Below are 15,405 nucleotides of genomic sequence, written 5' to 3'. Positions count from 1 at the left end.
ACAGCAACACTTGATAATAATTATTTCATTTTTAAAAAAGTGTATGATTTTTGCCTAGATACATAAATCTATTCTGAAACCTCTGATCTGTACATAATAGTTTTATTTATCTGTGTCCTGACTTTATTGAGCTGTATTGACTTTTAGTTCTGTATCTATATTTGTATCTTGAGAGCTGCTGACACTCAAAGTCAAATGAAGCTGAAAATACATTTACAATAAATGACGCATGTTACAACTTAAAACAGAGTTCCTCATCTTGCTCACCATGTGTCCAAAATTAGGATTATCAAGAGTTGTGCTCATTATTAAAAGCCAGTGCATGTGAAGTGGAAAATAATATTTCCAAATATCCCAAAGCAGCTAAAATCTATTTGTTACAGATGTTACTGTTCGCCATTTCAAATTAGGTTAATTAGGAGCTTCACCTCAAGTAACATATGGATTCAAAAATGTGTAACTTTATTATTATTAAATAACATTTGTCGCTAACTAGTGAACACAACATTGGTGCTTTAGATTTCTCTTTTTGGATCTTAAAAGGAGTTACGTGTTCCCTCTACTTCAAAACACCCTATTTTTTTTAAAAAGATGTCACAAAGCTGATGTTTTTCTCAACATATGAAAAGCTTTGGAGGTAATCAGCATTATCCTCTTCGCTTCAAAAAGCTCAGATAAACAGTTTGATCCCTGTCGATGAGGTTATTCAACATATCCTTCACTTTATTACAAGCCATGCATTCCTCTCATGTTCACCTTCTCATGTTTTATATTAATCTACAGCTTGTTTTTATTATGTTACTGAGTATATTTAATTTCTTTGATTTTTTTTATGTTTATATCTGACAAAAAATCAGATGAAAGCATGATTAATAAAAAAGAGCTACTAAATTGAATTGAACTTGTGTTTTCTTTCAACTAATCAACTCTAATTTAATACAAAAATCCCAATAAAGCAACAAAATCTCTAAACACAATTAGTTTAAACTCTAACAGTAATGCATGAAGTTATTTTCTACACGTGCCCAAGTGAAATTCAAACATGCTTCCTCTTCATGAAGGTGCACAAAATTCAAAACTGCCTTAAAAACACCTTAATTAAATACATTAAATGCAGGTTGTACTCAGCAAAGACACACTGAACCTCACAGCAGCTTTAAACTCTGTTCTTGTTATAATATATAATAAAAACAGAACAGTATCCCCTCTCATCATGATCCTGTTTATGCTCCTGCTGCTGCTGCTGCTGCTGCTGTCCCCCTGCAGACAATAGAGGCTGGTTGTCGGGACAGAAACCAGCTTCCTCACTAGAGGGGGCACCAGACCCACTGATGCTCCACACCTTCATGTTTATGTCACAGCCGTCTGATCACTTGGAGGCTCCTCACAATCAAACACAAATCCTCTGTCCGAGCCTCTGTGCCTGCTCTCACACACCTCTGTGTCTGCTGATACCATAATGAGCCTTTAATGACAGCAGCAGCAGCGGAATAGGATAAAAGCACTGAGTGACACTGACAATTAACATGTTCACCCCTTCATTTAATAAACTCTAATGTGTTTAATTGGTTAATTCTTTCCTCAAATTGTGTGCAAAATTTCCAGTTGATTATTTTAAAATCAAAGCACTGCATTTATCTTTTCACTTCTGCTGTTATTTCCCCCCAAATATTGTTTTTACGCTTTTAATTTGTCTGATATTTGGAGCGTAATTGTTACCGATAATTATTGAAAGTGAAGTGTTTCCCAGCTGACACGCAGGGACAGGGAAATCTGGGTTAGTGCACAAAGCTGTTGGAGGGAAATCCCGTGACCTTGTCATTTCCTATCGATCTCTTTTTGTTATTGATCAATAATGGTAATCATAACAGCAGCGATTCCAAATAAATTTCATTCATCTAAATTGCTGTGCAGGACAGAAGCCACGAGGAAACACCAAAACAAAGCCAGCAAAAGATTTAAAAAAGTCAAAATGGTTTTAGATTTTAAAAATATTCCTCCTCTGGTCCAGACGCACAACACAAGCCCCAAACAGCAGCATGGCACCGCGGTTTGTTTCCAGCTCTTACCTGCCAGTCTGAGGGCCGACATCCTCTGAAACTCGGGCTCCTGCAGCCACTTCCACATCCTCCTGAAGGTCTCCCGGCCTGACTTTAGTTTACTCCAGGGTTTGGGGTTCCTCAGGAGGTCCGACAGGGTCCCCTGGGAGCGGCACAGCACCCTCTGGGCGAAGATGGCCTGGGGGATGCTGTACCTCTTCAGCTCCGCCGTGATCCTCTGCGCAACCTCCTTGGTGTTGATTTCCTCCAGCTGCCCCGAGCTGTTCACCCCCTGCGTCCCCGAGGAGGAGGGCGGTCTTTCCCTGGTGGAAGCCAACACGGGCCCGTGGGATGGAGACTGGAGGTGGGGGTGGGGGTGGTGGCCCGCCGAGGATACGGCCGGGTGCCCCGGGTGATGCATCCCGTTCAGGTGCGGCATCATCCCGGCCGTCGGGCCACCGAGGCCTCGGTGCTGGTGGTGGTCCCCTCTGGCCAGCATGGAGGCGGTGTGGTGCGCCTCGAAGTTCAGCATCTTGTCGTGGCCTCCGTGCGTCGTGGTGCCGTAATTGTGGAGACCCTGCTGGGTGTTGTGTATGGAGCCCAGGCCGTTACCCAGCACCGGGGAAAGGCTCTGACCCATCCCGGACATGTGGTCCTTGTGGTAGGGGCTGTAGAGGTTGTTCATGCCCGGCAGCCCCCGCTCGTCCCGCATCAGGGTGAAGCTCCCGCTCACGTTCCCGGAGAGCCGCTGGTGGTGGTGATGGTGGTGATGGTGAAACTTGTCCGACACGGTGGAGATGGGGGGCAGCGGCTGCAGCGGCGTTAAAGTGGTGTAGGTGCCGCTCATCCCCATCCCGGGAGAGGACGTGTCGCAGGGCACGCTCATGGCGTGGTGCAGCGGCAGGGACAGCTCCGGACGGTACTCCCCGCTGCCGTCCAGTATCGTGGCCATGCCGGACACCATGGCCGAGCGGGATGACGCGGCGGCGGCGGCCAGGTCCTGGTGTATCCGCAGGGTGGCCGCCGCTGCCGCCGCCGCCCCGGGTCCCCCCGATGAGCTTCCGCGGCCGTGGTGCGGGCTGTGGCCGCTCATCAGCTCCGCATCAGGGACCACGGAGCCCACGGCCACCCCGCCATGCAGGCTGCCAATGCTGTCCATTGTCATGTCCGTGTTCATGGCATAAGCGTCCAGGTCCTTGGCCAGGCATCGATAGGCGTTAGTGTAGGCAGTCTTCATTCATCTGTCCTCTCAGTCCATCAGGTCGAGCGGAATTATGTCTCCTTCTTCTCCTCCTTTCTCCTGCTGCTTCTCCCCTGATGCGCCGGGATGGGTCAGTAGCCGTATTCCCCCTTTTCCTTCACTTCCTCGGGTGTTTCCTCGTCCTCCTAAGGCCTCTCCAGCTCCGTGTCTTTGTGTATTTTCCCCGGTAGGTGCACATAGAAAAAGTGTTTTTATCTCGATCGTACGGGCCTGTGCGGTGGCTCCCCCATATCCAGCCCTCTCCTCCTCCTGCGTTACTCTGCTCCTCAGACGGGAGCTGTCCACGGTCCCCTAGCCGACCGCTCAACCCAACCTGCTGCGGGAGGAGGAGGGGGAGAAGCGGGCTCGGTGGAGGGGCGTCACCCGGCCGACTGACGGTGCAGTGGACCAATGAGAGGGGTCTGTAGGGATATGGAGGGAGTGGTGCAAGAGGCCAGCGGGCCAATCAGTGTGTTTGATGGATGCAGCGGTGTGTGGAGGGTGAAGCTCCTACGGGTGGGATTTGAACGAAAAATCATTATTGTTGTAGTAATCCTTAGAAACGATGCTGATATTACTACAGTGACCTGTCTGCAGCACTGAACTGTGAGTGTAAGGTGTCATATTCTGCCCTGTGGCATTTAGTTTCTCCTTATTTAATATTACACATTACAAATGCACATTAATTGGCCAGAATCATCAATTAAAAATAACTGAAAACATACAGTGTGGATGTGGGACCAAATATTCCATTCAACTTATCCTCATCTAACTTTATCTTTATGTGAATTGCATGAGTAAAGTATACTCTCAATCAAAAAATAAAAAATGCAAGTCTCTTTCAAAAACAATCAAAGGCAAAGTGAAGGGTTTGTGCAAATATTAAAACAAAGAAATTATTTTGAGTGGCAAAATAGATTAAAAATACCCAACACGTTGAGAATCATAGATCTTCATAAGGGTCATGTGACCAATGTGTGTTTTTCTAGCTGCTTTTAGACTTAAAATGTGGGTGTTTTGTAGTGACTTGTCTGTGTTTTTCTAACAGCTTTTAAGGCTTCAACTGTGAGTGTTTTGTACCAGACTGTGTTTTTGTGGCAGCATTTTAGGCATCAAACGTGGGTGTTTTGAAGTGACCCATCTGTGCTTTTGTTGTAGCGAATTTGTAGTTTTCAAATGTAGGTGTTTTGTAGTGACCTGTCTGTGTTTTCTAGCAGCTTTTTAGGCTTCAAATGTGGGTGTTTTGTAGTGACTCGTCTGTGTTTTTATAGCAGCTTTTTAGGCTTCAAATGTGAGTGTTTTGTAGTGACCTGTCTGGGTTTTTCTAGCATTTTTTTAGGCTTCAAATGTGGGTGGTTTGAAGTGACCCGTCTGTGTTTTTATGGCAGCTTTTTAGGCTTCAAATGTGGGTGTTTAGTAGTGACCTGTCAGTGTTTTTCTAGCAGCTTTTTAGGCTTCAAATGTGGGTGATTTGTAGTGACCTGTCTGTGTTTTCTAGCAGCTTTTTAGGCTTCAAATGTGGGTGTTTTGTAGTGACCTGTCTGTGTTTTTATAGCAGCTTTTTAGGCTTCAAATGTGAGTGTTTTGTAGTGACCTGCCTGTGTTTGTCTAGCAGCTTTTTAGGCTTCAAATGTGGGTGATTTGTAGTGACTTGTCTGTGTTTTTCTAACAGCTTTTTAGGCTTCAAATGTGGGTGTTTTGTAGTGACCTGTCTGTGTTTTCTATCAGCTTTTTAGGCTTCAAATGTGGGTGTTATGTAGTTAACTGTCCGTGTCAGTATAGCTTTATTTCTATACTGTTGTAACTCTTTTGGCACAGCAGTTGAGAAAACAATTTCACTGCAGTATCCATTTAGTAGCAGTTCTGGAGCTTTCAATCAAATCACATGATCTTCATCAGGTGCACTGGTCAATGTTGAGATTACGTGCCATTTTGCTTGCATAACGTATCTTTTTAAAGTAGTGGAAAGAAAACGTCTGAAATAAACATTTCGGTATTTATTTGAGTTCAGATTACTGTTCTTGAAATTTATGCAGAAAGCACATATTTAATCAGACAATGCATTATTTCTGAATTGAAGCAAAAAAATAAAAATACTTGTAATGTAAAAAAAAAATAATTGTCTCAGTGCAAGTGGTCAGTTTGGGAAGTTTCATGGAGATATCTAAATGTTTACCTTATTCACTTGGGGTGTCTCCCCTCATATATTTCTATACTATTGTGACTTTTTCTTGGCACAGCAGCTGAGAAAACAATTTCACCACATTTAGTCAATTTAGTAGCTCTTGTGGAGCTTTCAGTCATACCACATGATCTTCATCACAAGATAGAGTTTGCCAGGTTGTTTTTAAGACGATATATATATATATATATATATATGTATATATTCAATATATATTATATCAGAACTTTATGAGAAAGCCTACTTAAGGGGTCACATGGAAATGAATGTGAAATGAATTCAGCCAACATTATGTGTGTTGAGAGTTAATGATGTACCTTTACATCCTGCAGATGTTTACATTCACTGTACTCTTTTCAAACAGAGGATGCTGGTTGTTCCTCTGATGCTCCTGCAAAGAAGCAATTTGCCCACAGGGATCATTAAAATTTGATCTCATCTCAGCTTTCATCACCTGCTGCCTCTGATTGTTGAGATAAAGTAAGGAGACAGGAAACAGCACTTGATAAACACATGATAAAACCAGAACTGACTTGATAGGCAGCAAAACTTCCCCCAAAACTGAGGGTGTTTTATTTTAGTTTTCCTTACGAATGTTGGTGTTTTCTAGTGATCCTGTTTTCTAGCAGCTTTTTAGGCTTCAAACGTGGGTGTTTTGTAGTGACGCGTCTGTGTTTTATTTGCACTTTGTGGGCTTCAAACAAGGCTTTTTTGTAGTTACCTATCTGTGCTTTTTCAGCAGCTCTTTAGGCTCAAAATATGGGTGTTTTGTAAGTTTCTAATCTGTGTTTTTCTAGCAGCTTTTCAGGCTTTAAATGTGGGTGCATTGTAATGACCAATTGCATTTTTGTGGCAGCTTTTAGGGCTTCAACCCTGGGTGTTTTGTAGTGACCTGTCTGGGGTTTTTTTAGCAGCTTTTTAGGCTTTAGATGTGGGTTTTTTGTAATGACTTGTCTGTGTTTTTGTAGCAGCTTTTTAGGCTTCAAACTTAGGTGTTTTTTAGTGACCCTTCTGTGCTTTAGTTACACCTCGTAGGCTTTAAACGTGGGTGTTTTGTAGTGACCTGTCTGGGGTTTTTTTAGCAGCTTTTTAGGCTTTAGATGTGGGTTTTTTGTAGTGATGCATGTCTGTTTTTGTAGCTGCTTTTCAGGCTTCAAATTTGGGTGTTTTGTAATGATGGGTCTGTGTTTTTGTAGCAGCTTTTAAGGCTTCAGACGTGGATGTTTTGTAGTTACCCATCTGTGTTTTTCTAGCAGATTTTAAGGCTTTAAATGTGCGTGTTTAGTAGTGACCTGTCTGTGTTTTCTAGCAGCTTTTTAAGCCTCAATCATGGGTGTTTTGTAGTAGTCCATCTGTTTTTCTAGCAGATTGTTAGGCTTCAAATGCAGATGTTTTGTAATTACCAGTCCATGTTTTTCTAGCAGCTTTTTAGCCTCAAATTTGGGTGATTCTAGTCGCCCATCTTTGTTTTTCTAGGGGCTTTTTAGGCTTCAAACATGAGCTTTTTGTAGTGACACATAAGTGTTTTCTCGCAGCTTTTTGTGCTTCAAACAAGGGTGATATGTAGAGAGCTGTCTTTGTTTGTAGAGCAGCCCATTTAGGCTTAAAATGTGGGTGTTTAGTAGTGACCCATCTGTGTTTTTCTAGCAGCTTTTTAGGCTTTAATTGATGTTTTTTAGCAACCCGTCACTATATTTCCTCTGAGATTACTGCCACAAAAAGCATATGTTTATTGCAAACATAGCGGGGATTGTGCCTCCCAAAAAAGGGGCATATCTTGCCAAAACATGATCTTTTCCTAACCATGATCAAGTGGTTTTTGTGCCTCAGTGATTTGGGCCCAAGTCTGGAGCTCTGCAGCTAGACCCTTCTCATGATGTAGGATGACATGACAACATAACGTGTTTAAAAAAAGACCATGCTTCTTGAAACGTAATGAATTGATTTATTTATGGATCAATTAAAGTGATATGATGTAACAGAACATATCATGACATCTTATGACATAATGTATAAAATCAGACTACACCATGACACAACATAACGTCATAATATGCTCTGTCATGTTGTGACGTGGTGTGATATTATGTAAAAGCAACAGAAGGTAGCATTACATGGTATAACGTTATAGGAGATGAACAACAATACAGTAAATAGATGCAGTGTTGTGTTGTGTTGAACAGACGTGTGCAGCTGTGCAGCTCACAGTGCTGAGCGCAGACTGATGCAGTGTAAATGATGTGTTGGTGTGTGTGTTGGGATGTAATCGACAGTCTCTGGGTGGAGTGATGAGCGTGGGAGCTGCATTGAAAGAGCATTATGGCCTGTAGCTGGTTCACTTTACAATTCATTACACTTCCAAGGACAAATGGCTGCTAAATAACTCTGTCTGCCTCCCTCTGTGTGTGTGTGTCTCCCTATCGCTCTCTGATCCATCATCATATAGTAACAAGAGAGAGACAAGAACAAAAACAATCACACGGACACTTATTTTATATTAAATTACTAATAATTCTGCCTCTTTATCATTGAAAATCATGATAAAACACAAAAATGACACCAGGGTTGATTATAATTTAAAAATGAAAGACGCTTTGGTTAGTCTTCTTTTGTGATTGGTGCCTAATGCGGCTTCCAAATAAGTATAAAATAGCCGCCTACAGACGCTATGACAGGAGATATGATAAACTCACTGTCTTTGATTTAACTTTACTCACTGTTTGATGAAATTTGTTTGGGAAACGGAGCAATGGATCATTGTAAAACACCCAGATTTGATGCCGCAAACACAGGTGGAAACGCCACAAAGGGTTGCTAGCTGGTTGCAAACAGTAGTCAGCAGTGGTCGAGGGTACGTTCACAATTTGGAATTAATCAGTTGGAAGTGAACCAACTGAACACTGTCGATATTATCCCCAAAATTTTATCATTCTTTTAAGGACATTTTGTGGAAATTCTTATTAAATCACAGACCTGTCGGAGTGATACCAAACTCACTGAGGCTCAGTGATGAGGGGATGTAAAAGGCAGAATAGAAGGTGGAGGAGGAAGAGATGGGGAGGAGGAGGAGCAGGACGGGGAGTTGGGCAGATGTTGCTTTGTTTAAAGACTGTTGTGTAATTAAGGACAGAAGAACAGAAGCCTGACCCATTTTCTCCTTTTGATCAGCTGTCAGGGAGACAGGCAGGGGGTCTGCTGAGGGACGACCTGTCTATCTGTCTGTCTGTCTGTCTGTCTGTCTGTCTGTCTCTCTGTCTGTCTCCACCTAAAACTTTTAGCTGTCCTGCTGAGGGAAGCCCGTTTGAGAGGCGGCCGCTATTTTATGTTCCACCTGACGTTTCACAGCACAAATAGAGGACATGGGAGGTCAGAGAGACGAGGGAGGGAGGAGTGAAAGAATACGAGGAGGTGAAGAAGGGAGATGGAGTCCAGCTGTGAGGGAAGGAGGTGGGAGGGGAGAGGAAGAGGATGAGGTGAAGGAGATACAGAAAGACGAGAGGAGGTGAACAAGTAGGAGCTGGAAAGTGAAGATGAAGGTGATAGAGACATGGAAGAGGTGGAGGTTGTGTCCAACATGGAGGGGAGGATGGAGGGTGGAGGGTGGAGGGGAAGGTACAGGAGGTGGGGGGAGGGAGACTGTAAAGGAGCAGCTGCAGGGGGAGGAGGGGGAGGACCAAGAGGCGGAGGAGGAAGTGATAGAGTTTGTGGTCAATATGGAGGTGTAAACAAAACACTGACATCACTGCCAGGCAGTGACTAAAGCTCCGCCCCCTCCTCACAGAGCGTTTATGTCAGAACTTTAAAATAGCGGAGACGTGTTCCTTCGTTATCGTAGACGAACGTGTGAAACTAAAACGCCAACATGTCGTCATTTTAAGGTTTAAACCGTTATAATTCTGATTAGCACGACTACAGCTCCCATGAGCCTCAGCACTTTTCCTCATGAAGTCACGGAAACTGTCCTCAGTGACAGGTCGACTGGTTAACGGCTGCGGATACTGAGAGGCTGAGAGACACAACTGACAGGGTGTTAACCAATCTACACACACACACACACACACACACACGCACACACACACTTTTGGCAGTGAAATGCAGCGATGTCTTTATTTTGGTCATTTTCCACTTTATAAAACTCAAATACACTGGTAGATAGACAATAAATAAACATTAAGTTAATGCTTTTTTTGGCGGCACAATGGTGCAGTGGTTAGCGTTGTCACCTCACAACAAGAGAGTTCCTGGTTCGAACCTAGGGCGTGGGAGCCCTTCTGGAACATGGAGTCTTCATGTTCTCCCTGTGTCAGCGTGGGTTTCCTCCAGGTACTCCAGCTTCCTCCCACAGTCCAAAGATTGTCCGTAGGTGTGAATGTGAGTGTGAATGGTTGTCTATCTCTATGTGTCAGCCCTGTGATAGTGAACCCTGCCTCTCACCCAGTGTCAGCTGGGACAGGCTCCAGCACATCTGCGACTCCTAAGAGGATAAGCAGTTACAGAAAATGAATGACTGTTAAATACATGTACAAACGTGTAACATTGTGCAATTTGAGCATCATATAATTAGTGTGAATTCATGTGTCACAGGCTCATACTGCAGTCAGGTGTTGGCTTCTACGTGCTTAAGATCACTTTACTTTGACCGTGTTATGAAATACTTTTATTTATGTAGAAAGAAAGATACTGTTTAGACATAATACCACTCAACATATTTAAATATGATATTAAACATGGAAGTTAAAGTTTGGTCAGTGAGTTGTTTGCACACATCAGTGGCACCACAGTAGCACCCTGACTGACTGACTGACTGACTGACTGACTGACTGAGATAATCATTAGCCTGTGTATCTTCTCTGAGCTGAGTCATGTCGTGTCAAACTGTGGGAAATGACATTCTCATTTCAAGGGTTGTAACAGTATGAAATTAAGACAATACCTGTCTCAGAAAATATTAGGGTTTCAAGGTATAGTGTATAAAACTATTATTATTAAAGGATTTATTTTTTTCATGCATCATTATAATTGAAACTTAACCAGTTTTTAGGGAGATGTGTTTAAAAAATCTCCTTTTTGATAAATAAAGGTGAGATTATCTGTCTGGTTGCATTATTTTTCAGCGCTCTGGATAAGCAGATGTACACACTATGATAACGGTCAGTGTTTATACCACAGTATACTTTGAAACTGCTGCAACCTACTAATTTCATAGATTATATTTGCTGCATCTGTGCGTGCTGTTTTGGTTTTAAAGTTGTATATTTCACATATATTTTGCATCATAGTACAACTCACAGAAAATCTACACTCGACAAAATAACCCACTGGTTCAACTTAAAAAATTAAGTTAAACTAAGTTCCATCTCTGACCTTACTGGGTCAATCCCACAAATCTTTTAGAATCCAACCAACTTGATTATATTATATATATAGTACAATCAACATGATTTGCTTTGAACTTGAAAAAATTATTTAAGTTGAACCAACTTAAAATGTGTCCAAAAGTTGTGTAGCGATGTTAAGTGTGTGTACTGTAAATGACACTCATTTATTTTAATTTCATCCTACTCAAAAATGTCAAAATGCTGTTGATTTTTAACAACTTCTTAAAAATAAGTTGTCAATCACATTTTTAATATGCTGAAACACTAATTTATTTTAAGCTTTATCCACAAACCCCATGAATCTTTGTCAGAGCGTATATATTTGTTACATTTTCTTTCATATTTTTCTGTTCTTCGTTTCCTGTTTCTTAGCGTTTAAAAAAAATTAATTTAGGAAAAAACGTGAAAATAAATAAAATAAAAAGAGGGGATGTGCATTGTGCATTTTACAGATTAATAACTACAAAAATGTGGTGTACAGTCCAAGAAAACTAAAAAAATATGTATTATTCAAATTTTGAAAATATGGACTTATATGGTTCTTTGTCTGTACTCGTCAGTTATATTTTATTTTTTCAGATTTTGTTATAACAAGTTAAAAATGCTTGACCAGAAATAATGAAGCATGTAAAAATTTCAATTTAAAAGTATTTTTTAATGTATTTTTGTGAATGTGATGTTTCTAAGTGTCATTGTTTAAACTGTGCTTTAGTAAGCAGCGCTGCTTTAAAACGGATTCAAATTAAGATTTTATTTACAATTTGTGAACAAATATTAAACATGTTTTTTCATTATAATTAACTGTTGAAATGAGTCAGTGCTCTGAGGCAAGTTTACATTTGTAAAAAAAAAAAAAAATGTAGCCATTGTGGATTTAGTTTTATTACAAGAGCATCATTTATTTTAATTTTCACTTTCAATTTAATTTGGCTGTTTGAGAAACAGGAACAATCTTTATCAGTCAGCTGAGTTTAGAATTAATGAGAGAAAATAAATTAAAAGCAACAAGACAAAATAATTAACATCAGCTTCATCCAAACGCTGCTAAATTAATAATTAAATAATCCATGTTGGAACTTGTGGCTCAGTTTCAGAGAGAGATGAGAGATGAGGCAGTAGTTGGTGACGGAGCAGGTTCCTCTGTGAGTCATATTCTCCGTCTGAAAGCGAGCGTCAGGCTGTAAAGTGTGCATAAAGCTGCAGAGTTGCAGGTTGATCTCAGGACGTTTCCTCCTCCTGCTTCCTCTCTCTCTCTCTCTCTCTTTCTCTGTCTCTCTCTCTCTCTCTGTCTCTCTGTGTCCCGGGCCATCTGCTGCCAACAGAGCAGCAGTATTGATCTGCAGCTTTGTGCTGGAGACCACATGCTAATCTATAGCGTTAGTGACAAACACTGCTCCGCTTTGCCTCGCATCTGTCCCACTGACTCTCTCTGTCTCACTCTTTTCTCTCAGGACAGCCAGTGTCATCCTCCCTCTCTAAATGACCCAGCAGTTTTGGAGCGGGGGTCCATCTGTCCGGCCGTAAACTCTTCCTCCTCCTCCTCCTCCTCCTCCTCCTGCAGTGGTTGGCTGCTGGTGAGTCCTGTTCAGTGTGTTTTGGTGTTTCATGGCAGCCATATTTATGTAGTGTTAAATAAAAGAGACAGGTTGAGTGTAGACGCAGAGACAGAGACTTTATGTTGAGATATGTGACGATAATATGCAGAATTATAGAGCTGGATTTATATAAAGAAATATATATGTACAGATATTGTAGAGTTTGATGGAGAAACATAAAGATAATAATCCAAGTTATGTACAGATACTGTGGAGGTTTATGTAGACGTATACTGCAGTAATGTAGATTATAATGATTTCTATTCAGAGAGGAAATAAAGATATAAAAGGTAGATGATGCACAATTTTAAAAAATCACCATTAAAAATGTAGAGATACATGCAGACACTATTTATATGAACTCACATTTTGGACTGTTATATTTGCAGCTCTGCGACTTTTGCACTTTGCCTGCGTAATATTTTTGCACCTCCTGCACCAAACTGCAGATTATCTGAGACATGTACGTATTTTATGTTATAGCACGTTTTAAAAGTATCTTAGTTGTGTTTTTATTGTAATTTTTCTATACTATATTTATGTGCTTGAGTGTTGCCTTATTTTTATTCTTCTTTTTAAGTTGTTTGTTTAATGTGTGCACCAAAAAACCAAAGCAGATTTTTTGTAAGTGAAACCTACTTGGCAATAAATGCTTCTCTGATTATGATATTTAAATATGAAATAGACAAAGCTTAAATAAGATTGAGAAATGGAATGTAGAAATTTATAGAAACATATATTTATGGAGATATTGTAGAGACTCAGGAGAAAAATAAATATATACTGTAGAGTATGTTGGAGCTAATGTCGAGGTTAATTGAGATAAATTAGGTGAAATAGAGATAACTAATGGATGTAAATGTAAATGTAGAGATTAATTTAGACGTGATGTTGAAATAGGGATTATAGACATACATATGAAAAGGTAATAAACATTCAAGATTCAGGGAGATAAATATTCGATGAGATTTTATTGTGTAAAATAAAAATTAGCAGAGATGATACAGTGATTAAAATTGTTGCAGTATAGAGCTGATGAAGAGATTTGTATAAACCTTATTAATTTATACATATTCTGAAATAATATGGATAGAGACGTAGATATAGGAAAATATATATAGGAAGAGAAATAAGTTATCAGCGATACTGTAAGTAAAGATTTAAACAGCTGTTAAGATTAAATACTGACTTGATTTTATATAAAGTGATGAAACAAATTAGTAGGGGGGCAAATACAGAACTGTGTTTAAATATATGTGGAGTTATCGACACACAGACGTGTTGCTGATATACAGATATACATATAAGACAAGTTATAGACTAGTACAGACACTAAAATAAACACAGTGTATAGAAGGAACACAAAGGTTTGTATGAACATAAAGACGAGGAAGTAATTAATTAATACATGTTTTCAAATAATACAGAGACGTGTGCGGATAGTTTGGAGATTTCTAGAGATATAGACTGTGTTTATAGGAGAAATACACTGCGTTTAAATATGTAGAGATAAAACAGAAATGCACATGTGCACAGATAACACACAGCTGAGACGCAAACACAGAGATAAAAAGACATATTTTATTGAAGATGTGGAGATAAGTAGAAATTTAAATTTAATATAAGGTGATTTTATATAATCATAATAATCATATATCAGATATCAAATATAATCAGATATGTAGAGATATATTAAATACTATGTCTAGAGATTTGTGGTATATTTGTGATATGTATATGCATATATATAACTAAAACACACCTCCATGATCTTCCTTCTATCTCCTCGCCCTTCCCTTCGTCCTCTTCTTCCCTCCTCCTCCTCTTTCTCTTCCTCCTTTATTCTCCTCAAGTCTTTTCAAACTTTTCAGACCTGCTGCCTCCTTTGTTGCGGTTCTGTTGGCCGTGAAATCGGCTTTTAATGGGAACACAATGGCCGCGTGCGGAGCCAACCCGCTGTATTCAAATGTGACCGCACGCCGCTATCATGGCGTTTGCAGCTCTGAATAAACACTCATTTAACAGCCTCACCTCACACCTTCATGAGTCTGCACACGAGTCATTGTGCATTCTTTAACTGGCGTTTAACACCAGCAGCAAAACAGCCACTTAAAGAATTATGTTTTTGTACATGAGATTCAGTCATTAAATCACTTATGATAAAAACAAGATACCTCAAATTAAGGTTGTATGACTTTTTAAGGGATTCAACATCACTCTCAGATATCACACGGACAGAGAGAATTGTTTTAACCTTTAACTGGTGCTGCCATACTTTTAAAATAAAGGATGTCAAATGTATGAACGTGCAATATTCATTTACTTCTGTATCTATAAGACATGAATGTGACTGTGTCAGTGTGAACCTGCTGGATAATTTTAACTTCAGTTCTTCAAGAGACAAATTCAGAAACACAAACATAAAGCTACAAAATCAGGAGGAGCAAAACAGAGATGCAACAATACAGTGAGAACATCCCACATTCAGCTCCTGTTCACACTGTTACACATCAGCCCTGCAGGCACTGAGGCAGTAAGGAAATGATGCTAAATAGAAGTCGTCGGTAAAATGATAATATCACACATTACAGCATGTAAACCAAGCGGCACAAAGTCATAAATAATTACAGAAATATCAGTTGTTAGCAGAATAAATATGTCCATATATCTCCAATACTTTTTCAGTAAATAAATTTGATTAAAATTTAAATAATAATTTAATAAATGTGAGTAATTAATTTTTTTAAATTAAGTTATTGCAGATTTTCAGGCCCTTGAATGTAGCCAGGATTTTACAGATACTGAGGTCCTGAGTCCCCCTGTGTCTCCCACCCCACCCAGGTCAGAATATTTGCCAAGGCAAGTCAGCACATTTCATACAGCAGGGAGATTCAATTAAAAAAAAAAAGAGCAGAAAAATATAAAACATAATAAAAAGGGCACACACTTAAAGATATAAAAGGTAAAATTA

General features: G+C 40.1%; 1 protein-coding gene across 2 annotated transcripts in view; it reads right to left on the bottom strand.

Annotated features, from left to right (window-relative positions):
* The window catches only part of onecut2 (one cut homeobox 2), a 49,717-nt gene extending 46,140 nt beyond the window's left edge, over window positions 1-3,577 (bottom strand). For both annotated transcript variants that reach the window (XM_050053852.1, XM_050053853.1), the window contains exon 1: window positions 2,070-3,577. In XM_050053852.1, the coding sequence (XP_049909809.1) occupies window positions 2,070-3,276 (1,207 nt within the window). In that variant the 5' untranslated portion in view covers window positions 3,277-3,577. The remainder of the gene's footprint in view (window positions 1-2,069) is intronic.
* Between the last annotated feature and the right edge of the window lie 11,828 nt (window positions 3,578-15,405).

Source organism: Epinephelus moara, chromosome 9, assembly GCF_006386435.1.
Source record: "Epinephelus moara isolate mb chromosome 9, YSFRI_EMoa_1.0, whole genome shotgun sequence".
Lineage (NCBI taxonomy): Eukaryota > Metazoa > Chordata > Actinopteri > Perciformes > Serranidae > Epinephelus > Epinephelus moara.
The sequence above is the reverse complement of the archived record's forward strand: the minus strand, read 5'-3'. Positions and strand labels throughout refer to the sequence as shown.